At 36.0% G+C, this 25,674-nt stretch overlaps 1 protein-coding gene across 4 annotated transcripts in view; it reads right to left on the minus strand.

The window, feature by feature from the left end:
• The window catches only part of ZNF654 (zinc finger protein 654), an 84,060-nt gene that overhangs the window by 56,491 nt on the left and 1,895 nt on the right, over positions 1-25,674 (minus strand). For all 4 annotated transcript variants that reach the window (XM_054479558.2, XM_054479556.2, XM_054479557.2 and 1 more), the window contains exon 2: positions 442-587. In XM_054479558.2, the coding sequence (XP_054335533.1) occupies positions 442-587 (146 nt within the window). The remainder of the gene's footprint in view (positions 1-441; positions 588-25,674) is intronic.

Genomic DNA, 25,674 nt, shown 5'->3' on the forward strand with positions numbered 1-25,674 from the left:
CGTGAACCCAGGAGGCGGAGCTTGCAGTGAGCCGAGACAACGCCACTGCACTCCAGCCTGGGCGACAGAGCGAGACTCCTTCTCAAAAAGAACAAAACAAACAAACAGGATTTTCCTAACCTCTTTCTGACCTGATTTAAGGTCTCTCTGGGACTTACCATTAGAGCTTCCCAAGGCAATCTGGAGAATTAAAAAGGAAAGTAAAGTGCTTGTAGTAACTAGAAGAATCTGTATATCAAAATTCCATTTAACTATTAAAACTTAAAGTAAAATTATGGTTACATGTTCAAAATTAAGCCTGAATACTTAAGTGAAAAAATAAACATTTCTTTTTGAGGGAATACTTTAGGAAAGGTTTCTTCTTCAGAACAAATTATCAAAAACAAATTCTCAAACACATCAAGAAAAATAATGCATTTATAAGAAGTAAAAAGTACTTACACAGCAAGGCTACTCAAAACATACTGTACGTGCTCACATTCATCTGGGAATGATGCACTGGCTGTTGTAAAACAACAAAGGGCAGTCTGAAGAACCTGAAGCTGTGGCAAAGGGACCTGCCATCTTCCAGCATAATCTTCAACCACCTGACAGGGAAGCAATCCAGACATTACTATAGAAAATGTTCTCAACATCTCGAGTTTAAAAATTTGCATGAAAGTTACTGGATAAATTAAAATATTAGTTTGGCATGAACACAGGTGACTGGAGGGAGGGATCTTTTATACTGTTTATTTTGATGATATATATCTGAAAATAAAATCAATTATTATCTTTGAAAAGATGGAAAACATAGTGTATGAATGTCTGTACTATTCAACTGCCAATGTTTTACCAAATTTTGTTAACTAATGCCCTTTACCTCCCATATCCAGCTTTTGTGAAAATAACAATTATTCAATATTAAAATAGCTAGAGAGTGGAATATAGTAATAAAGAAAATTAGAAACGATCATGCATTATTATCATCATTATTATTTATAAGGCTCTAAGCATTCTGGCAATAAATGAATATTCTGACAACAAAAGATATATGACATCATACTGATTATGAATATTTAACCTGTACATATTATGGGGAAAATAGTCCAGAATACAGTCAGTCTTGGCTCTGTCACTTAACTAGTTTTATGAATCTGGGTAGGTCAACAGGTCATCTTCCTTCTCAATGCATTAGTTTCCTTACCATAAAATGGAGATGACAATGCTCTCTGAAGCCAAATTGGGGTAATTTATGAGAAAACTTTTAGAAACATCAATTGCTATGTTGCAAGAATGCTGTATTAAAACAATATATTATATTAACAAAATCCATCATCTAAAACTACTGCCTGCAGGCCTGATTTGGCCTGCCACTTGTTTTTGTACATCCACGAGGTAAAAGTGATTTTACATTTTTAAGTGGTTGGAAAAAAAATCACTTTGTGATATGTGAAAATTACATGAAATTCAAATTTCAATATCTATAAATAAGGTTTTATTGGAACACAACCAGGTTCATCCATTTATGTATTGTTTGTGGCTGCTTTCCTGCTACAACAACTGAGTTCAGTAGTTGTGACAGAAAGAATATGGCTTACAAAGCCTTAAATATTTAATGTCTGTCCTTTTACAGAAAAAAGTTTGCTGACTCCTGATACATAAGCTAAGAAAACTAGAATACAAAAGCCAAGAACACTCAGAGCCCAAGAGACTTCACACTAATCACTTACTACTGGGAGACAATTTTCCATGGGTCTCTCACATTTCTACAATTTTTCAAAAAGTCCTAGCTGACTTTATCTTTTCAAAGATATTTATAGGAAGCAGCCTCAAAAAACAGAGATGATGTCTCCCTCCAGAGCAGAGAACCTGTTTATAGCCAGTATAATAAAGATATTGTCTCCCTCTAGGGCAAAGGTCAGGCAGATGTGCTTGTAGACCATTATAAAAGATTAGCGTTCCTTAAACTTGAGGTTCCTCAACTGTGATGAAAAACTACTAAGTGTAGCATCCACTTGGGCTACCATGTCAACTGCATGAGACTTGAGGTAGCAAGGGGCATCATCATAAACACGAAACTCATGCTGCTTGCTGTGCCATGATTAATAAAGTCCATTATGTCTGACTCAAGAGTTTCGTGTCTTTGCCAGCACCTGTAAAACTGCGGCAGGCAAACTTGGATAAAATCTCACTCTTCACAGTTCTTGACAATTCCAAATGGCAGTACCAGGTACTCACACATCTTTCCAATGTTTCTGGGAACACATACAGACAAAAAAGAAAGCTAAAAGAGATTGTCTCTGAACTTGTATCTCGTCTGGCTCTTACAGTTCTCACTAGCTGGAAAGTAAAACTACTAACTATGCAGTCATCACTACAGACTGAGAAAGAGGAATGTTAGAAAAAACACTGGTTCCCTGGCTCTAAATTTTCTCATCCCTGAAGTCTTTGACCAGCTTTATTGCCTTTCTCTGGTTACCAAACCCCTACTCCGGTGCCACATAAAAAATAGGTACCCGACAGCCTCACATTTTTCTTGTTCCCAGTCCATATTTACTTGCAACCTTATCTGCTCCCTATTTATGGGTTGGGTTTATCTCCTTAGAAGACAAGCTTTCTACTTTCTCAGGTTCTGTTCTCATTATAGCTTCCTTCATTCATCCAGATTCGGCTACCAATGCATTGCCTGGTCTAGCTGAGGCCAAACCTAACACAATAAAAGTCCTTGTGGGCAACACCTCCATTAGGTTTGCTACAATACCCTGAAAGGGACATAAATAAAATCAACTGAAATTTAGATACTGTCTTACATTGTTTAATGTCGTGTCAGGCACTGTAATTCATTCTAACACTATTTCAACACTATTTCTCTTTGAAATATTCTCTCTCTCTCTCTCTCTCTATATATATATATGAAATAAGTACATTACATTGCCCTATGAAAATGAAATTTTTCTCCTGTGCTGTGAGTGCTATCGTGCGCACTCAGCTAATCTGTGTGCTCTACAAGGCCACAAGGCAGTAAGCACCACATCTTTCACTTTCTTTCTTTTTTGGTATTCTAGTAGGTTGCCATTAACATAATGGCGGCCAGGATAACGCTGAAGCTGCTGCAAACAAATAAGAATAGTGTTTTCCTGGATCTTAAAAACCCACTCTTACTACAGTTCTAAACTTTTAAAGAAAATGGTCTAAGAAGCAAAAGATTAAAGCCAGCAATCTTTTATGGATCGTGGAAACCCTTTTCTCATTTTGAAGAGCATAACAAACATTACTGTAGTGAATATTTACAGAAATTATAGGAACACTGCTGACAGAAGCAATAGCCAAGGCCAGAAGCATGCTATGATATAAAGGGAGTTGAAGAGGACAAAGCTGATGCCAAAGAAAGATGTTAGACTATTCTAATAATCCAGCAGCACTTTCAAGAGCATATACTCTGCTCTAAATGGGATATAGTATATACTATAAAATGTCATATCTTAATTAACCAAGGTAAATTTATGTGAGAATGAGAAAAGACTCATCAGTCAAAACTGTCAAAATGTAAACAATATAAAACTATTAAGTTAAAATTACATTAAATCATTTAGGAACACTAAAATATATCATCTAAATTGTTAAGGACTGAATTTTGTCCTCCTAAAGTTCATTTGTTGAAGCCCTAACCCCCAATGGGACTGTATTTGAAGACAGGGCCTTGAGGAAGTAATTAAGTTTAAATGAGGTCATAAAGGTGAAATCCTATTCCAGTAGGATTGGTGGTAAGGAGGAAGAGTGAGGAAGAACAGGGAGGAAGAAGGAGGAGGACTGAGGAAGAGTGAGAGGAGTGACGAGGAGTGAAGAGGCGGAGGCAGGAAAAGGAGAAGGAGGCGGAAAGACCTCTCTCTTTCTCTATGCACATGCACCAAAGAATGGCCATGTGAGCACACAGGTCATCTGCAAGCCATGAAAAGAGCCCTCACCAGAACATGACCACGCTGGCATCCTGATCTGGGACTTCCAGCCTCCAGAACTGTGAGAAAATAAATTTCTGTTGTTTAAGCCACCAAGCATTTTCTTATGGCAGCCTAAGTAATACACAACTATTTAAACATATAAAGTGATCAACTAACATATGAGTATCTGTTTCTTAACTGAGCTCTCCTTTTATGTAATATAACAAAGAAAACTACCAAACATTAGTTTGTCACTGAGCAAACAATGATCTTCATATCTAAACCCCTATTAACAGACTAGATCATTAACACAGCATCAAGAATGTCTTTATTTCTATTAGTTGGCTATTCACATCCGTATTATTCTTTCCTCCCTGAAGACTCCCATTGTCATCAACTTTCATTACCTCAAACACCTCACAGTTCATAGGTGTCATTCAAGCTGTTCACTAATATTAAGTTCATCATTTGTTTACAGTGAATCCAGCCACTTTTAAAAACTGATTCACAGGCCAGGTGTGGTGGCTCACACCTGTAATCCCAGCACTTTGGGAGGCCGAGGCGGGTGGATCACGAGGTCAAGAGATCGAGACCATCCTAGCCAACATGGTGAAACTCCGTCACTACTAAAAATACAAAAATTAACTGGGCGTGGTGGCACACGCCTGTAGTCCTAGCTACTTGGGAGGCTGAGGCGGGAGAATCACTTGAACCCGGGAGGCGGAGGTTGCAGTGAGCCGAGATTGCACCACTGCACTCCAGCCTGGCAACAAAGCGAGACTCCATCTCAAAAAAAAAAAAAAAAATTGATTAACAAACCAGAAGACGTGTCACAATCACCCTCCATTTTAGGGGTGTCAAAGAATGGCTGTGATACACGCCTGTATGAATTTGTTGAACACAGACTAATACAATCTGTGCATTGATAAGTTTGCTAATTTTCTAAATACCTAAAATGTTTTAAAACACATTAGCTTAGTCTTACCCCCTTCAGTATGCTTATGTTATTCATTTGTAATGTAGTTGTATATATAAAAATATTTCCTAGCTATCCATTGAGAGATCCTAGAAGCAATGACTCTACAGTAACAGTAAACACACTTAGTGCCCAAATCTTGGCCTCTAAACACCATTCTCCAATAAAAGGAACAAAGCAGTTGATTCCAGAGGTGGAATAGGGAAAACACAAGATGAGCCTGGAACATGTTGTGGTGCCAGAAAGTAGAGAAATGCTGTGAAAAACAACAGGATATGAGAATATGGAAGCCAACCTGAAGGAGCTCCTAAAGGCTAAAGCTGGCACAACTTGAACAACAAAATAATGATAGCATTGGACTTTAATCCATACAATAAATTAAATATATGTAAGTCCATACTGATACAAATAATTAAATAAATGTTAGCAATGAGACAGCTGTTTCTTACAGTGAAAGAAGGAGTAAGACAGAGAAGCACCATTAGGCAGACACCACAATGACAAATGTTGCAGACAACATCCATGCATCGATGCTAATAGTGAGTGAAAGTTTGAGGAGAAGCAGGATTTGCAGTCTCAAGGTATCTCCCCCAAGACATTTATCAACAGATATAAAGACAGTACAGATATAAAGACAGTAACATTACAGTTGAAAACCCCCACATACATAAACTTAAAGCCACCAAGGTAAATATCACCTGTGAACTACATAATAAAATACATTATTATCATGAATCTCTTCATAACAATACATTGAGAAAGACACAATGCCATTTTTGTGGCACTTCTGCCAAAAATGCACAGATTGATTCCAATCACGACAAAGCAAACATCAGACAAACCCAAACTGAGGGATATTCTACAAAATATTAATAACTGATCAGTGCTCTTCAAAAATGGCAAGCAAAGACAAGGAAAGACTGAGGAGCTGTTACAGACTGGAAGAGACTAAGGAGAAACAACTAAATACAACGTGAGATCACGGATAACATCCTGGAATGGGAAAAGAACATTAGTGGAAAAGTTTGAAAAGGTCTACAATTTTGTGACTATTGTACCAATGTTACTTTCCTGTTCTTAATAGCTGTACTGTATTCTGTACGTCTAAAATTAGTTCAGTTTTAAAAAATTTAAAAACAAATCTGTCTGTTCCAACCTTTTCCCTCAAATTTCAATGTTGTTATAGATTTTCTGGATGTTATTTGATAACATAAGCGGATTTCTACATTTACTTTTTCTACTTTATTGCCTATTTGCACCTCAAGATTTGCCCTTGCCTGTAGGTATTATGTTAAGAGTCAGATGGAAAAATAAAGCAGGTAAATTGGCAGCAGAATGGAAAGAGTATAGGCTTTGGAAGCAGACAGACCTAGGTTTGAATTCCAGCTCTGTCACTTATTAGCTGGTAACCTTAGCAAAATCATTAAACTTCCATTCTAAATTACCTATAAAATGAATTTAATATCACTTTAATCACAGGCCTACTGAAAATTTAAATAAGACATATATTAAAATATAGGATAATTCCTGGCATGTAACAAGAGCTATCAGATATAAAGACAGTACAGATATAAAGTGCACCATTACTAGTGCACCTTGTTTTAAGAAAAGAAAACAACAAAATTAAGCTTGCTTTAGTGACAATTTCATTACATCAGTATGAACTGGTTCATTATTTGTTTCCAAGTATGATTAATTACAACAAATTTTACTCACTTTTAGCAAGCAGACAGTTCACTCCTAAATAAGATCTGAAAACGACTGCTGAGTTTCAGATATTTAGTTCGATGCTCATCTGACAAACGATGCATATCCTACATACGGCAATATAAATAAAATGCTACATGCCTGAACAGATACCTGAAGATTCACTGTTTTTACAATTCTCCCTGGAGAATGAAAAAGATAAATTGTTTGGAAAAAAAGAGAGTCACTTGTCAATTTGACCTTTTCTATCAGTATAATCATGTAATGGAAATCTAAAAGTCATGTTTTAAAAAAAAACACCAAAATGGTTTAGAAATACATTCTAAGTTAAAAGTTGTTTGAAATCTGCAAAGAACATAATCTACAGTAGCAAGCAACCTAAAACCTGGTATTTTGGGGGGCTTAGTAAAGCAGACTGTTCAACTCACTACTCCTTAAAAGTTGACATTTATACAACATTAATGTATTTGATAGGTTCTGTAAATGTAATAAGACAAAATCTTTTCAAAATGGAGTAAGCATCTCTAAATATTAATATTCCATACAATCATACTGTTAAAAGGAATCTTGAAGATTATCTAGTCCAACCTACCAACCACAGCAAAAATACCCATTACAGTATCACTCCCAGAGAGTTAACCAACATGAATACTGTTACTGATGGGTAATTCACAATCTCAAATGACAATTTACTTAACTTTACAGATATCCTTATTAGAAAATTCTTCATTATGAAACAAAAATAGATAGATGTGACATCCATCTATCAGTTCCAGTTTGAAGTTTTAAAATTATATAAACAAAACATGCAATGTCCCATCAAATATTATAAGGCAGCTATCACATACATCTTCATTATAGTCTCTTCCTAGATTAAATATCTGCTATCCTTTCATCCATTTTAACTATTTCTCCACAGTCTACAAAATTTTCAGTTCTCATTAGCATATCTGTTTGTGCTTCAAAATGTGGATGTTCCTCTTAAACACAGCGCCCAATGTGGAACATAAGACTTCAGTCAACTCTAGTCAGAATTAGTTGGACTATCATCTCCCTGTTTTTGACTCTATAATATTAATGTAGCCTGAAGTTACTTTAGGTTGAGTCAGCAAAAATGCTCTTTTTCATATAGATCCCATAACTTTTTATAGTTGATTTTTTACAGTATAACTGTACGTTAATCCTCTCACTTTTCCCATTCTTAGTTTCAGCCCAAACCTTCAACACTGACTTTTTAGCCAATACATTAGGTTTTCCTCCCAGTTTGTCACCTATACATCTGAAAAGTTAGTTTTTTATCATCAAAGTTGTATACAAAAAAAAATTCACACAGAGATATTTATAATAGAACCAAGTTCAGTTCCTTAGCTATCCTTAGAACCATTAGTCAGTATTCTTTAGTCAACGGTGTTAAGTCAGTTAGTAATACTAATCCATCCCCCATCTCCCTATCTATCTATAAGAATACCATGAGAAATTCTGTATACAAAACCATGCTGAAATCCATATATGATGAGCCTGTCATATCTCTCATATCCATTACCAGTAATCCATTTTTTTAAAGTAGAAACAAAAATTTGGAATGACCTGATTTAATGAACCTATAGTGATGGGCTAGAGATGAACAGCTCCTTTTCTAACCATTCAATAATTTTGCTCAACATTATACTACTTTTAGTGGCCATCTGTTCCCATAATCTACCTTTTTGGAAAACAGAATATTTGCCCCTATCTAAACTAACAGCATCTCTTCAGTTATTTGTATCTTCAAATCTTAAATAAAGTGCTTCCTGTCCCACCCCCTGCCCCAGTATCCTGGGATGAGATTTAAACTTATTTAAAAATACCCTACCAGCTTTCCCTATCTGTTTTGGGCTTTAATACTTTTAACCACATTTAGTTACTAATTTGAAAATCATTCACCTTGTTAGAAATTTCAAATATAAAATGAAGTAGTTTTATTTTTCTATGCAAAGCAGAGGGTCTACCCCCTTCATTCATACCAGTTGATTTAATAGAAGATAATGAACATCCACAAGAAGGAATGAAATTAATGTTGTAGGAATTAATTCCATCCAAGAGGAAAGAATATATATCAAAACCCTACTAACTAGTTTAACAAAGAAATCAGTCCGATACTGACAAAAATTTGAAATGTAAAGAGTATTATACTTGCTAATATAGGGATTCCAGAATTAGCATATTAAGCATGTTTTATATTAAATACAAAAAAATTTCACAACATTTCACAAAGGAATTCAGCCTATGAAGTAGTTTTATTTACATTCATAATAGTCACCTAAAATTCAACATATATACAAAACAAGGGGCTTTGGTGACTCATGAAATACAGTGACGCTACAACACAGAGGATACAGAATTACTTCTACACTAAAAAACAACCTTGGTTTTGAGAAATGATTTCCATTAAACACACAGTAAATAACTCTTTGAACCAAGATATTTGACATTAATATTTAAAATCAGTTGTGACTTCTTCAGTTTTTTAAAATATTGTTAAATTGCATTCTGTTAGTTTACATAAAAATAGTAAGTATTACAGCATGTTTCATTTATCTTTCCTATGTGTTATTTTGAAAAGGTTTCCCCATCTCAGAAGCAGTATAATTTTTCTGACATTCCCACAAATGCAAGTTTTTCATAGGTATATTTCATAAATTAAATGAAGAACAATGATTCCCCATACACAGTGAAACCCCATCTCTACTAAAAAAATCACAAAAAATTAGCCGGGCGTGGTGGCAGGCGTCTGTAGTCCCACCTCCTCGGGAGGCTGAGGCAGGAGAGTGGAGTGAACCCGGAGGCGCAGTTTGCAGTGAGCCAAGATCGCGCCACTGCACTCCAGCCTGGGCGACAGAGCGAGACTCCGTCTCAAAAAAAAAAAAAAAAAAAAAAACAAATTTAAGTCTGCAACTTTTTCTCTTTTTTGTAACTACCAACATAAGCCAGGGCAAAGAAATGGAAAGCACACTGCCTATATTGGTGAGTGAAACAGAGATGAGTAGAGAAGGCTAAACAACAAAAATTCATTCAGAATCCTCCTCCTCTATTCTGATTCTTATATTTTTATCTTCTTCCCAAATTCTGGACATGGTAAGTTTGGGGCAAACATTTTCTCTTTTCCTCTACATTCCTGTTTATAAAATAAGAACTTACTCTGTCTCAAAAAATACCAGTGAGAGGATGATTTTCCTCCTTCCCTAAAATTCTTTTACTCCAGGGAAGTAAAATCAACAATACTAATAAGAGTCTATCAGCTCCTGGCCAAGGTTAATGTATTGGTCTGGTTCTCATATCCCTCTTGAGTTATCTACTTCCACCACTTTTGAGGCAGGTCAGAGTCCTCCATGTGGCAGCTTAGGTATCTGCCTAAAGATCCAACTTTCCTCTTATGAACAGTAGGTCATTTTAAAGGCTTTAGATGAATTTTGATCCCTGCCAATTTTTCATTTGATTCCAAAATCAGAGCTGAGAGTAATATATTAAATGCTTCCTTCATAAATATTAAAATTGGTACATGGACAAGGGAACCCCAAAATATACGCACAAGAAGTATATGAAGATCAAATTAAAATAAGGGATGAACAAACACCAACTCTAGGATGAGGTTTGCTCAGTTTCAAGAACTAAATTTGTTTAAAACAAAACAAAAAACAAAACAGATGATGCACTCACAATTAACAGTGGAAGAATTAAAGAAAAATAAAAGGAGGGCATACTGATTAAGATAGAAGAAAAGAGGGACTTCCTTAGGAATAAGAGTTCACTCTTACAGGCTAGACTAGACAGATATCAAAAAAGAAAAAGGAGATATATATCAGAAGTAACTGTATTTAAAGATGAAATTGGGGAAAAAGAGATTATAGATGTTACTCATAATAAAGGAAGGGTGACTGGTTACAAAAGTACCTAACTGAGGGACAGAAGGTAACTATGGGATGGAAATGTCAAGAGTGAACCAGACTGGAGAGCCAACTATGGCAATATGGCAGAAGCTTGCTTTTTAAAAGGCAGAAAGTCTATAATAAGAGCAACTGAAAAACCACACCTTGAAGACTGAGAATACTATACAAGTAATATAAAATCTGTACAGATTTGATAAATTAAAAAGCAGGGAGATTACCTTAAAATATCTGAAGCATTTCAGGTGAATAGTTACCACAAAGGACAACATACAGTATGGCATTGTGCCATAAAGAAAAGTGCTCCAGAAAGTCAAAGTTAGATCTCAGGGGAGTGAATGGGAAAAGCTATGCTGAAGAGAAACAAAGTTAAGAGGTCAGTCTTGGGTTTGATGTTGTGCTGGTAAGATTTTTTTCTTAAGTCAGATACGAGAGTGAGCAAAATTTGCTTGATATTGAATGCTTTTTGATGCACTTGGAACTCCTTGACTTTCCTTCTCTAACATTATGGAAGACACTACAAGAGATAACTGAAGGAACAAAAAAACCAAGAGAAAAGAAAAGGAAGATAGGCGAGGCAAATTTAATAACAGGCTCAAATGTAAACAAACGCAAAAACCAGCTGCTTATCTGAAATGACATATCCTACTATTGCTGAAAGAAATGTGACAAAAAGGAATGTTTATTCTGCCAATAAAGTAGAACAAATTATGCAAGGCCTAGAATAATTAAAAGCAGAGCAAAGAAAAGGTCTAAAAGAGCAAGCAGCAGAAGAGATATTGTCTTTACTGGGCTCCTAAAAGCACAGACTTCAGAAACAACGAAAGTGGTTCCACTTTAGATACCTGTTCAATGATTATTATCCAAATAATACAACATGGGGGCACAAAAAAAGTGTTTTTATGATAGGTCTAAAACTTTCAGGGGGTGTGGCAACAGCCCAGGTAGCACAAGACTAAAAATGCCTTGGCACATGTTTGGGGCTACAGAAATACAGATGCAAGAGCAGAACACAGGTTGTGGAGACTGCAAGGAAATTACTATGCTTGAAGCTTTACAAACTACAAGTAAGTGATATGCTCTTTATAACAGGTAGTAGAAGCGGTGCCACTAAAGAGATTCCACATTTATTTCAGCACAAGGAGTACTGGGAAAACACAGAAGAAATAGAAATTAAAAGCTTTTAATATGATGGAAATATAAAGTAGGAAACATCAATTAAGATGAGGTACCTGGGGCTACCGTCCATGGAAATTTGTAAACTTTGCAAAAAGACAGAAATTAGGATACTACTTTCAGGAACGAGGAAATGGTCAGGTAAGAGCACCCTCCACAAAATATGGTAAAGAGACAGTAGCACAATTAACCACTTGATGAGTTTTCCTAGTAAAATATAAGCACAAGTTATGGACACTGGCAGTTGGCACAACTAACTGGTACACTGGTGAGCCTGGTGAGGTTTAAACCAAAAGTCACTTGGTATCCTGTTTTCTGTACATCCATCGTCCTTCTGATATCACTAATTTTTACTGGCAAAAGTAATTCCCTGAATTTAGTACACAGTATAGTTGACAGAAATATTAGTATATTTCTAAATTTAATGTGTATTGGGTTGGGTGCAGTAATAAATGTTTGCCCTACTGATCTTCAAGACTCTTAAGAAAGTAAGACACAGGCCGGGCGTGGTGGCTCACGCTTATAATCCAGCACTTTGGAAAGCCGAGGTGGGCGGATCACTTGAGGTCAAGAGTTCAAGGCCAGCCTGGCCAACATGGTGAAATCCTGTCTCTCCTAAAAATATAAAAATTAGCCGGGCATGGAGGCAGATGCCTGTAATCCCAGCTACTTGGGAGGCTGAGGCAGGAGAATCGCTTCAACCCAGGAGGCAGAGGTTGCAGTGAGCCGAGATCAAGCCACTGCACTCCAGCCTAGGCGATAAAGCAAGACTAAGTCTCAAAAAAAAAAAAAAAAAAAAGTAAGATACAAAAGAGCCTGGAAGTTAAAGAATTCTCCTTTAGAGGGCTAAAAGAAGCCACTCCCAATCAGAGGAAGAAAACCCAAGCTGCAGCTCCTGAAAAATACCCATCTCTAAATCATAGGGGCACATGAGAGACCCCCTGGCTCTGATTAAGTAATACTCTAGAAAGGGAAGAATTTGGGATCTTAACGTCTTTAGACTCTAGACTTTAATTTTTCTTTGTGAACTCAAAAATGGGAGACAAATGATCAAATCTGGTAGATTCTTATTTTTGTGGACATTTGGTCTCCTGTACCAAAGCTCAAATTAAAACCTCAAATTAAAACTGGAAAGGAAATTTTAAACTAAAAAACTATCATAGGTTAACTAGCTTTCTCAAACACAAAAAAGGCTGCCTCTCTTAAAAAGCCTTATACTCTTAAGTACTGAGACATTACTAAAAGGAGAAAATAAATTATGAGTTTTATATTTACCATAAGTTACTAGAAAATCCACTGCTCTCTTCTTAAATAGGGGTAAATATACTCAAGATTAATAAAAATGTACATTGTAGCTACTGATTAACAATTTTTATTCTTCCTTTTTTTAAGAAGAATGCGCTAACTCTTCAAACCCAATAGAACCAAAACTATACTGTTCATTTAGATACCTTAATTGTTCCTCCCACCATTTATTGTTAATACCATCACTATACTCTCAGATATTTAGATTAGAAACCCAGTATAATTTCATAGAATTCTTTGGTGCTTTGTCTCCACTTTTAGCAAAATGCTAAGTACTTTATTATACATAACATTCCTTGAAACTGTTCCAGCCACTCCATTTTCATTGCCATTATTCAGCCAGGCCCTCAATTCCTTTTCTGGGATACTTCGATAGCTTACTTTTTTTATGTAGACTTTCATTCTTTACCTCCTATGGTATCTTAAAACAACATTTTAAGATTAATACTGGCATGACTTTGCCTTTAATGCTATGTTATCCCACAGAATTGAAACCCCTAAGCCAAGCCTCAATCCAGTTTTCCAATCTTATTATCTACCAATACTTTTTTGAGTTTATGTTCTAGTCCAGTGGCTCTCAAACTTTAGCATGCATTAGACTCATTGGGAAAATGTGACAATCAGATCGCTGGACCCTAGTCCCACAGTTCCAGATTCTGTAGGTCTGGGTGGAGCCAATAATTTGTACTGCTAATAGTTTGCAGGTGATGCTCATACTGCTGGTCTGGAGATCTACACATTAGGAACCATACTTCTAATCAATTAACTACTGCCATTCATAAATGTGCCATGCCATCCATCTTTTCACAAGTTATCTCCTCTACTTAAAATGTCCACCTACCCCATACTATTTCCTTTCTTCATGCCTTCATTTTAATACTAACAATTTTTTTAAGAGTCAAGTCAAATCCTATTTCATCCATTAAAATTTTCCAAATTATCTCTATCAGAAATGGTCTCTCCATGTGAACTTGCATAGGAATTAAAATAGTGGCACTAATCACACTTTCCCTATTTTAGGGTTTATTTATATTTATTCATTAATTTTTTTCAAACCTTAGAGTGCCTACTGTGTACCAAGTTCACTGATGCTTTCATTTTTTTGTGGAGGGATAAGAGGTAAATGAATATATATTAGATGGTGTTAAGTACCTTTAAATATAATATTAATAAAACACAGGTAAGGGGTAAAAGAATACTAGAGATGGGATGCTACTTTACATGGGGTGTTCAGGGAAGGCCTCTATCTCTCTAATAAGAGGCTATCTGAGCAGGATCCCACAGCAAACTATATAATATCCAAATGAAACATGTTTCTGGCAGACAAAACAAAAGCCAAGAAGCCGATACGTACAAGGAGTGGCAAAGACACTAGTGTTGGTGAGTGTATAGTAATAAAAGAAAAAGTCACAAAGCTGGACGGGGCAGGATTACGGAGCCCTGCGGTACACTATTAAGGATTTTGGCTTTGACTCTGAGACACAGAAGTATGGAAGGTTTGGAAGAGACCTCACCCATACCTTTAAAAGGATCACATTGACTGCTGTGTAAAGAATAAACTGAAAGTGAGGAAAGGTGGAAACAGGGAAATAAAATAATCCAGGAGAAAGGTAACTACGGTTTGGATCAGGGTCATAATAGATAGAAATAATAGTTAGATATGCCTTTTCCCCCCTACTAGATAATTCAGTTCCTTTAGGGCAAGGATGGTTTTTCCTTTAAATTCCCTATAATCACTAAAATGAAGCTTTTCACATAGTACCTATTATTTTCTTAAAGGAATACCCTCTACAATACTCAATTATTGTACTTTATATATGTAGATTTATGCCTAAGATATCTAAGGATATTCAACTGATTGATATTAAGAAAAAGTATGTACTGTCTGACAAGAAAAATACAGCACTTTATGAGCACTTATAAGTTATGAGCATTTAATAGTTGTTGAAGTTAACTTTAAAATATAAGAGAGAAGATAAAAAGTCTTAAAAGTTAAGTACAAAATGGCTTCACAAGTGAAGTTTGATACGGAAGTTTTTTTGATTTTTTTTTTTTTTGAAACAGAGTCTCACGCCTGTCGCCCAGGCTGGAGTGCAATGGCGCGATCGCAGCTCACTGCAACCTCTGCCTCCCGGGTTCAAGTGATTCTCTTGCCTCATCCTCCTGAGTAGCTGAGATTAAAGGCACCCACCACCACGCCCGGCTAATTTTTGTGGGTTTGTTTTTTTTGTTTTGTTTTTTTTTTTTGAGACGGAGTCTCGCGCTGCCACCCAGGCTGGAGTGCAGGGGCGCGATCTCAGCTCACTGCAAGCTCCGCCTCCCGGGTTCACGCCGTTCTCCTGCCTCAGCCTCCCAAGTAGCTGGGACTACAGGCGCCCGCCACCGCGCCCAGCTAAATTTTTTTGTATTTTTAGTAGAGATGGGGTTTCACCGTGTTAGCCAGGATGGTCTTGATCTCCTAACTTTGTGATCCGCCCGCCTCGGCCTCCCAAAGTGCTGGGATTACAGGCGTGAGCGACCGCACCCGGCCAATTTTTGTGTTTTTAGTAGAGACAGGGTAACACCATGTTGGCCAGGCTGGTCTCAAACTCCTGACCTCAGGTGATCCGCCCACTTCGGCCTCCCAAAGTGCTGGGATTACAGCCGCGAGCCACCACAACTGGCCCAATACGGAAGTTTTTAAGAAACGAGATAATAATTTCTTACTTTTTAAATAAAATCAAGAATTGGGGAACTGCATAATACAGTTTTAGGTGCCAGGAAGGAAAGCAAAAATTGTATATCTATTCTAAGTTTATAAGCACAGGATGACAGGATGATATGCAGGAAATCAAAGTAATAAATTGAGAACAGATGAATGAGTTTTAACATTCTCACAACTCTCTTCTACCTACGTTTTATATCTTTCCCTCATCTTGATTATGTTTTATGTTATGTACACTCACTATGTTAAATTTGGATAATATATGAGAAAAAAAGTATCCATCATTGCACTGCCCACATATAACCACTATTAACATCTTGACCCTTTTCTAGCTATGTGTCTTAAGGTAGTTGCTTAATCTCTCTGAGTCTCAGTTACATCATTCATAAAATGACGATAAAAACTGTACTTATTTCACAGACTTTTTGCAAAGGATAAACGAGAATCTAGGACAGGAACTGACATACTTTTTCTTAAGGGGCCAAAAAGTAGCTTATGGGCCATACTTTCTCCAACCCAATTATTCAGCCCTGCTGTTGTATCATGAAAGCAATCACAGAGTATATAAAATTAAATGGGCAAACACCAATATGATTTATTTGCAAAAAAAAAAAAAAAAAACAGGCAGTGTTGCCTTTGCCACAGTGGCATATAGCAAAGGTTCATAACTTTTTTTGGTGTGTCTGAATTATTGTTGGGTTGTATTTGTTTGGCAAGTTTTGAAATTCTTAAAAGAATCTGATTAAAAAAAAAAAGGAATTTGGATCTGCTCACCAAGAAAATGCAAATAAAACTTTACCGAAATCATTACATGTACACTGAAAAGATCATTTTTTATGGCTGCATAAAATTTTAATTTATGGGAGATGAAAAGATATTCACCTATTTTAGATGTTCTGGTTGGTTTCCTATTTTAATTCATTCATTACATTAATTATAGTTAATGCTATGAAGAATAGTATTGTGTCCAAATTTATAATTCCTCAGAAATGAATGCTATAAGAAAAATGACTAAGTCAAAAGGTACAAATTCTTTTAAGGTTTCTAATATCTTGGTAAACTGTAGTCCAGAAAAGTCGTGGTGATCTGTACCCCATCAGCTGAAAAAGAGATCTTCATGCTCTCATGAGCATGGAATATATGTAAATTTTAGACTTTAAAAATAAATTCCGTAATTTGAGAGATTTGTCAAATGACAGTACGACAGATAAAGGCCAAAAAAGCACATCCATTGTATTTGGGACTGGTAGGATTTCCAGATATTCAAGGTTAAATCTAAATATGGAGAGACTGACAAACTTTAATCATTTAGGATAAACATTTAAAACACATCCCATACTCTCCTGCTTTCAAAACACAAGATAATAAACATAAAATAACTTCTACTGGTTTGTAGTCACCATAACTTTGGTATTTTGAAAACTGCTATAATTTGTGTAACATATTATACGAGATACTAAAGTCCAGTACATTAACACTCTATAATGTCAACTTTCCAAAGCAGTGGTGAATACAAAAATAACTGAAAGACTCTCCATCTAAGTAGCAGAAAAGTCACTGATGTGAATGTTGAAGCTTGTCAATTATATAAGGCACTGGGGATATAGTGGTAAGCAAACATTGTCCTGTTTTGTGTAGTTATAACTTTGATAAGTGCTATGAAGAAAAGTTATAACTGAGCCATTGTCACTATCTCATCTAAGCATATCCCATGCAAGTAAGCGGGTTGGGGGGTGGACTAAGAGTTGAGAATCACTTTCACTTTCTTTTTTTTTTTTTTTTGAAACAGAGTCTCACTTTGTCACCCAGGCTGAAGTGCAGCGACGCAATCTAGACTCACTGCAACCTCCGCCTCTAGAGTTCAAGTGATTCTCCTGCCTCAGCCTCCCAAGTAACTGGGAATACAGGCATGCACCACCATGCCCGACTAATTTTTGTATTTTTAGTAGAGATGGGGTTTCACCATGTTGGCCAGGCTGGTCTTGAGCTCCTGAACTCAGGTAATCTACCTGCCTCGGCCTCCCAAAGTACTGGGATTACAGGTGTAAGCCACCGCGCCTGGCCTGAGAATCGCTTCTGATGTGGAACTTCTGCTAGATTGAATTTGATTTTTTTCTTCTGTTTCACATTGATGAACATCTTTAGTTTCTGCTGCCTTGAGTCTTTTTAACAGTGTCCATTCCACTGCTTCCACTCAATCAAAACTGCTTTAGTAAGCTACAGTATATATCAAATATATATGCACAGATGGTACAATAGATACCAAATGCTTATTCCTAATACAATACAATGTATTGTATTGCACTGCAGAGGCTAAGTGCACGGGCTGGCTTTTGACTGTCAAACTGGCTAGGTTACAGTCTGATTATCACATACTAGATACAGGACTTGGTCAAGCCATCTCTTCTGGTCTTAGTTTCCTGACCTATAAAAATGAGAATAATGGCACATAACTTGTAGGGTAGTGGATTAAATGAGCTAAAACAGGTAAATGACTTATCACAATCCGATTCATGAAAAACATTCAAAATGAGTTATATATATATATACAGCATATACACATACAAAGTATTCCAATAATAGCTTTCAGATATTAAAAACATTAACATACACACATCAAATCACTGGGAAAAGTATTTATAATATTTCAACTTTAGAGTAACCAAAACATACTGGTTAATGTCAATAAACTCTAGTTGTAGAAATACATATTAACAAACTGTACATGTTTTATTATGACATTATATATGCATACTTATTTTCACAGTACACAGAGCAATTCTGTGCACCTGTCTATTAATATGTACTGATACAACCACTTTTCTTCTCCTCTTACTTCCCTGTGCTATGTTTTGCCACAGGTGGAGCCCGAAAATGAACCTGTCCCTCTCTTTCTCAAAGTTAATTAACTGATTTATCATAGTCTACACCTAATCCTGAGTGAATGTAACTCATTTTTCACGCCTTCACCTAGACAAATAAGCACTGATGAACAAAGGTACATACTAATGGTCACTCTGCATTCACAATGATCAAATTCAAATGGTTCTGTGGGTCAATTCAACATACCTCTCTAATCAGCTACCAACCGCCTCCATGTACTCTTAACAGATGAACTTTACTCCTACCACAAAACTCCTATATAAAGCAACACCCCTCCACTTGTGCTTTGACTGTTGTCCTTCCTCCCCTTCAGGGGTCTTATAATATAGATAATCCCTTCTTTTGTAGATTTGTATCTTCCTTTCAAATGGCTCATTCTCACCAGACTTTAAGTGTACACAGTTCACACCAATTTACTAAAAAAAAAAAAAAAGAAAAGTATTACCTTCAATCCACAATGCCTCCAGCTACCACCATATCTTTCCTTCTCCTTTATAGGTTATTTATACTTACTGTCTATTCCTTCACCTCCCACTCTTGGAACTACTCCAGCCTGACTCCTGATCCCATCACTACACCAAAACAGCTGTTTAGAGTCACCCAAGACTCCATGTTAATTCAACGATTGGATCTCAACAGTTTGCAATGCCAGTTACCATTCACCCCATCCTAAAACATTCTCTTTCCTTGCCTTTTATGACACCACAGTTCTCTGGGTTTCTGAAACCTCTTTAATCCTTCTCAAACTTTATTTGAAGACACATCCTTTCCTACTGAGACATTTAATTTTGAGGTTCCTCAAGCTTTAGTTTTAAGGTCCTCCTTTTCCTAGTCTACTTTCTCTCCCTATATGAGCTCATTCACACATATGACTTTGAATACCATCCACACAGCTATGACAACCGGACCTCCCTTTTGAGCTCTGGCTTCTGTTAAGTCCAGCTATCTCTAAGATCTCTCCTTGGATGAGGCAAAAGCACCTTAAATTCAACATATCAAACCAAACCAAAGGATCTCAGTAGAGCAGAACTTGCCCAGGTATCCAAATATACATAGTCAAGCCTATTAGTTCCCATTTATAGTATTGTGTATCTTTTCTTCATAGCACTTACCAAAGTTATAACTGCACACAAAACTGGGCAATGTCTGTTTGCTTACCACTGTATCCCCAGTGCCTTATATAATTGACAAGCTTCAACCTTCACATTAGTGACTTTTTTACTGTTTAGATGGAGTCTTTCAGTTATTTTTGTATTCACCACTGCTTTGAAAAGTTGACAGTATAGAGTGTTAATGTACTAGACTTTAGGATTTCATAAATTATACAATTCAACCTCCTCTCAAATTTAGTTTGCCACAATGTCCCACCATCTCCTAATATCTTTAACGTTACATATTAATATACAATTAACGTGTCATTCAATGGGCCAGATTTAATTGATCTTATTTTATTTCTTCACATATCTTACCAGACACATATTTTACTACAGGTTTCGTAAAGTTCTTGTTTTTGTTTTTGTTTGTAATTTTTAAGGTGTAGTTTAACATAATTTGGCAGGAAAGCAAGAAAATTCAGTGCCAATAATAACAGTACAAATGGTGCCTTACTTGTGTTTGGCAAAACTGTGAAAAGATGATATAACTAAAAAACTTAAAAGCAATGACTCCATTTAAATATATTTCCTCCTGCCATTTTATCTACAAAATTAAAATTGAGGTTTTTTTGTTTTTTTGTTTGTTTGTTTATACAGTCTCGCTCTGTCAGCCAGGCTGGAGATCTCCGCTCACTGCAAACTCCGCCTCCTGGGCTTAAGCCATCCTCCCACCTCAGCCTCTCAAGTAGCTGAGACTACAGGTGTGTGCCACCACACCCAGCTAAATTTTTGTTTTTTTGTAGAGATAGGGTTTCACCATGTTGCCCAGGCTGGTCTCGAACTCCTGAGCTCAAGCAATTTGCCTGCCTTGGACTCCCAAAGTGCTGGGATTACAGGTGTGAGCCACCACACCCTGGCAGGGATAGATTTTTTGAAGCAATGTAATGAGTGGTTATTTGGAAAGCAGTAATAGTCACGTATCTAATGAAAGACTGTATAAAAAAGTCACTGAAGTTTAGAACCTCATTGGTCATTCTAAAATGATGTTCATAAGTTTATTTAACAAATTCATTTTTTTAAAAAAGCATCTCACATGTTTTGGGGAAACAAAGAATTAAAATTTCATCATACTCAAAATAACCTTGTATCTATTTGTACAAAATAACCAATCTAGGGCTAGGCGGGGTGGCTCATGCCTGTAATCCTAGCATCATGGGAGGCCACGGTGGGTGAATCGCTTGACCTCAGGAGTTAAGACCAGCCTGCAGATCATGGTAAAACCTCGTCTCTACTAAAACTACAAAAATTTAGCCGGGCATGGTGGTGCACACCTGAAGTCCCAGCTACTGGGAGTGGGGGCTGATGGGTGCTGAGAACCGCTTTAGCCCCGTACAGGGAGGTTGCAGTGAGCCTAGGTGGCAGACACTGCATTCTAGCCTGAGCAACACAGCCAGCCAGACCCTGTCTCAAAAAAATAATAATAATAAACAATCTGTGAGGTAGGAAAAGAAAATGAAATTTATTTTATATACTTAATTTTTTCTTTGGTTATAAAGTAGGTTTAATTTTTAAAAATCTAAAAAAATAAACAAACGTAAAAAATAAAATTCAGCCATGGGCATACCACCACAAAGTTAACAACAATTTGGTATATTTCAGTCTTTTTATTTACAAAGGTGAAATCACCTGTGTCCTGTGTCTTTTCAGTAGTTATACTATAAACAGTTTCTCGTATTAATATTCTTTAAATACATGATTGTTTAGGGAAAAGGGACATAGGATTACATTATAGGTACTACCTCCCCTAACAATAGTCATTTAGGTGGTTTTCAATGATTTGCTATTACAAACAATGTCATTATGAACAATCAGTTCAACTCAACTCTGAAAGTCAACCTGTAAAGGCATTAAGGAGCAACAATAACAAAAAAAAGGATTTAGCTCCCCAAATACAGCCATCAACATCTAAGGTTCATTTGTTTTGTTTTTTCCTAATTATAATAAACAAGTTAATGTCTTTCCAGGGAATTCACCTTTTATGAAGACCTGAAATATCCCAAATGTGCCAAAATTTGAAAACTTTTTAAAAAGCTAAAATTTTCATTTGCAATTGAGAAATAAAAATAATTTTGCCAAAAAGAACACATAACATAAATCAATGCAATTAAATCATTTCTAGCTCTGGATATTCACTACAGAATAGATCAGAAAATAGGATACTCTTTTTCAAAAGTAAATAAGTGACTGCAAATTATTCTCAATACTTTCCTTTTCATCTTTCATACTATTATTTACTGAGCTAGAAAACTAATTTGAGACTTCTAGTTAAACGTGACAGATTGAACCACATTTACGTCTGATCCTACTTGAAAACTCCACTAAAATAACAGTAAAAATATTTGTGTTTTAAAAGAGCTAAACCCACAGGACAAAGCAATAAAAAAGGAGACATCTCTACAGATGGGTAGTTGGAAATTAGATGGATGGGTGGTAACTGGCTTAATATACCCAAGAAACTGAAAGCCAAGCCATCAATCAGTAGAGGGAGTTTGGGAACAAGCTAGTGTGTGCTTGAATCAACCCCAGAACCCCAGAACATCTCAGGAATTTGCGGCACCACATACCTCCAAAAGATGTGAAAACAGAGTCAGAAACAAAAAGATCTGTTCAAAATCTCCCCTAGATCCCTCCCCTAACAAAACAATGGCAACTAACTCCTAATTCTCTGAAGACACTGAACATTTGGACACAAAGAAGGTAGGAGAAAGGAAAGGGATAAACAAAAACGGGGTATAATCAAAGTGTACATAGTGAACATGCTCAATAGTGAGATCAATACTGAGACAGTAAGGTAGTCCCTATCTCCTTCCTGTACTGGGCCAACTGATTCCATCTAAAACAACTAGGGAAAAAATTACTTATAAATATAGAGGTAAACATCAAAACTGAAAGAGTTGCCAGTGATAGCCTCTGGAGAATAAGAAGTAGGAAAGGAAGAGGACAGGGCATGACTGCTATTTTTTGTTATAAGCTGTGGCAAAAAAAAAAAAAAAAAAGAAGCTGGTTGTTCAATAATATCCATTCTTGTTTTCTTCCATACTAACAGAATCATAGGCACGTGTTGCTCAAGAAACAAAAATCTAGAAAAATTTCCTAACATTCTTTTCAGATGGGGATAACTCACAAGATGAAAGTGGGTCATTAAGTAGGATTTAGGACAAGTTGTTTTGGTTTACACCACAGAGACAACCAGCTCCTGCCACTGGGAAGTCAGATGTGATAGTTGGGACTCAAGCAACTACCTTGGATCATGACACAAACTCGGGATGCTAAGACAAGGATGACTAGTAAGAAAGAGCAAATGATGGTATGGCCACTGTACCATCCCTACACTGTCTATTCAAGATTTTTTTGCATAAGAAATAAATGCCCACCTTGTTTAAACCACTTAAGTCAGGTCTCCATTAGCACCAAAATGCAATTCCTGGTACTTAGGCCTTATATGACTTCTTAAAACTAAGTACATTAATAAAAATTAAAGATAAATTAAAAATCCCAATTAATAGCATGAATTAGTAAAAATGTATTATACCCTAGAAAACTACTCATAGAGCTATAATAAGTATTATGTAAATCCTATATCAAGACCAAGAAATAAGGATTGTTTCTTCCTGACACAAATTTTAATTTCTCTAAATTAAGAGACATTAGAATGTATTTTATAATACAATGAGACAAACTCTCTTTTCTGCTGAATACCATCTCTTAAGGCATCTATTACAGTGCCTGGCCCACCGTCGTTACTTAAAAACTATTTGAGGATCATTAAAAACTTTACTGCCATTTATATCAGCATTATGCATATAAGGTACCCACTAAGAGTCCCAAAGTAAGGGTACAGCCAAGTTTCTCAACCTCGGCATTACTGATATTCCGGACCAGTTAATTCTTTGTTGTTAGAGCTATCCTGTGCATTGTAGGATGTTCAGTAGCATCTCTAGCCTCCATGCACTAGATGTCAGCAGCAAACCTCAATTATGACAATCAAAAGTATCTCCTGACATTGCCAAATGTCTCCTAAGGGAAACAAAATCTCTGAGAACCCCTGCCATAGTTGTTTTATAAATCACTGTGTTTCACCAGGAGCATTCGGCTTTTCTAGTTAAATAACAGAATTTAAGAATTGTAACATTTCTAAATTTTCTTTCAAGTTTACTGCGAAACACAAATTATAAGCTACCTACAGATTATCTCTAATGTCCCTCATAAATCCTCAGAGGATTTTACAAGAGAGAAATATTCTCTCTTTTTATATTCATGACATCCTCGTGGCATGACTATTAACCCCACTGTAATATGAAATAATTTTAAATTATATTTCAATCAACATATCAAAGTAGTTCCAGAAATCCTTTTTTATTACTCATTATATTCATTCTGGCACTGAACTAAGAAGAAAGTATCTTAACTTCCTTAGTTTACAATCAATTTATGACAAAAAATTCAGTGTATCTGGTGACAAAATAAATTGAATCATTAAAACTTTCAGGAATTAGAAAAGTGTTTACAGCACTTAACAAGTCAGACAATAAGTCTGCTTCTTGAAATATTTCTTACTACTGTGCCATAATGAAAGAGTACTTTCTAAACTTTTCATCCATAATACCAAGTTATTTCCAGTAACTTTTTTCCTTTCACATCACTTGCAAAAAAAAAAAAAAAAAAAAAATTCCCCTCCATAATTGAGGATTTACTTACTGCTTTTCAGCAGAAACTGAAGACTGAGTTCAAATCCCAGCATGTCTACATAATGGAAACTAAGACACATTAACTTGTTCATGCTTCAATTTCAACTATGTTACTTGCTGACTGAAGCTTAAGAGTTAGTAGGCCTTCCATAAAAGTTACTTTCCCCTACCTTTCATCCTCAAAGCAAATTAAGTATCAGTTAAGGGCCAGTTTTATTTAAGCATTTATTGAGTCAGCTAACAAGAGCCAAGGGAGGATGTGATAGGGCCAGTCCAACATTACACTGTATCTTGTTTTACTTTTCCTTATGGTAAAAGACACAAAAACCCCTCTGGAAAAGAAGTGTTCCTTCCTCTCTCCCTTTGCCCACACAACTAACTGCCAAGAAATTTTGATTCATATTTCCCTTTAAAAAGAGGAAGATAAACCAGAGCCTTTCTTTGAAACACCACTAGCCTGTCTGTATAATTCATGTATTTAGTTAACTGTCACATACCCCAACTGCACAATATCCATTTCATTACTCACAATTAAGTCATTCACTAATAAAAACAAATTATTATACTTAATATTAGCCTCAGTGTCAGAAAACCAAATTTTTAAAAAGAAATCTTCGACTAGGAATTAGATTAAATAATCCCCTGCTTCCCTTACTGACGAATGAAGCAATTACTACGGTAGAATTTTATTTCTCAGTAGATAAAATTCAACTTAATAAAGGAATATTTTATTCCATCTAAAATCTTTAATATAAAAAAGGACTTCACAAAGCTCACCTGCAAAGTAAAATCAAGACAAAACCTCAGAGCAGATCTATCAGTAACCTAGAGTATTATAAAATATGTAAAGTTTCAGGTAATAAACTATGTTTCAGGTAAAAGTTGGTAACATGAAAGTATGTCAGTCTAACATAATTTAGCAATAGAAAATAAACGTTCATTAAGTTTTTCCTGTTTTATTTCCTTGGATATACAGGAGGTAGGGAAGTCATAAAGTAGTCAACTTCATTTGTTCTTAAACTATTGTACTGTCACTATTAAGACACTGTTTTGCAGGCTAAATTTGTCATTTGTTCTAAAATTTTAGTAGCTGGTTATTGATACAAAAAGCAAAACAAAAAAATTAAATAGATTTTCAGCCCCTGAATATATTAAAAATATAAATTGTATCCTAATTTTCAGAAGTTTACAATTCCTATAGATACAAAATCTACCAACAGCGTGGTTTCTAGATGTAA

Source organism: Pongo pygmaeus, chromosome 2 (genome assembly GCF_028885625.2).
Source record: "Pongo pygmaeus isolate AG05252 chromosome 2, NHGRI_mPonPyg2-v2.0_pri, whole genome shotgun sequence".
Classification (NCBI taxonomy): Eukaryota; Metazoa; Chordata; class Mammalia; order Primates; family Hominidae; genus Pongo; species Pongo pygmaeus.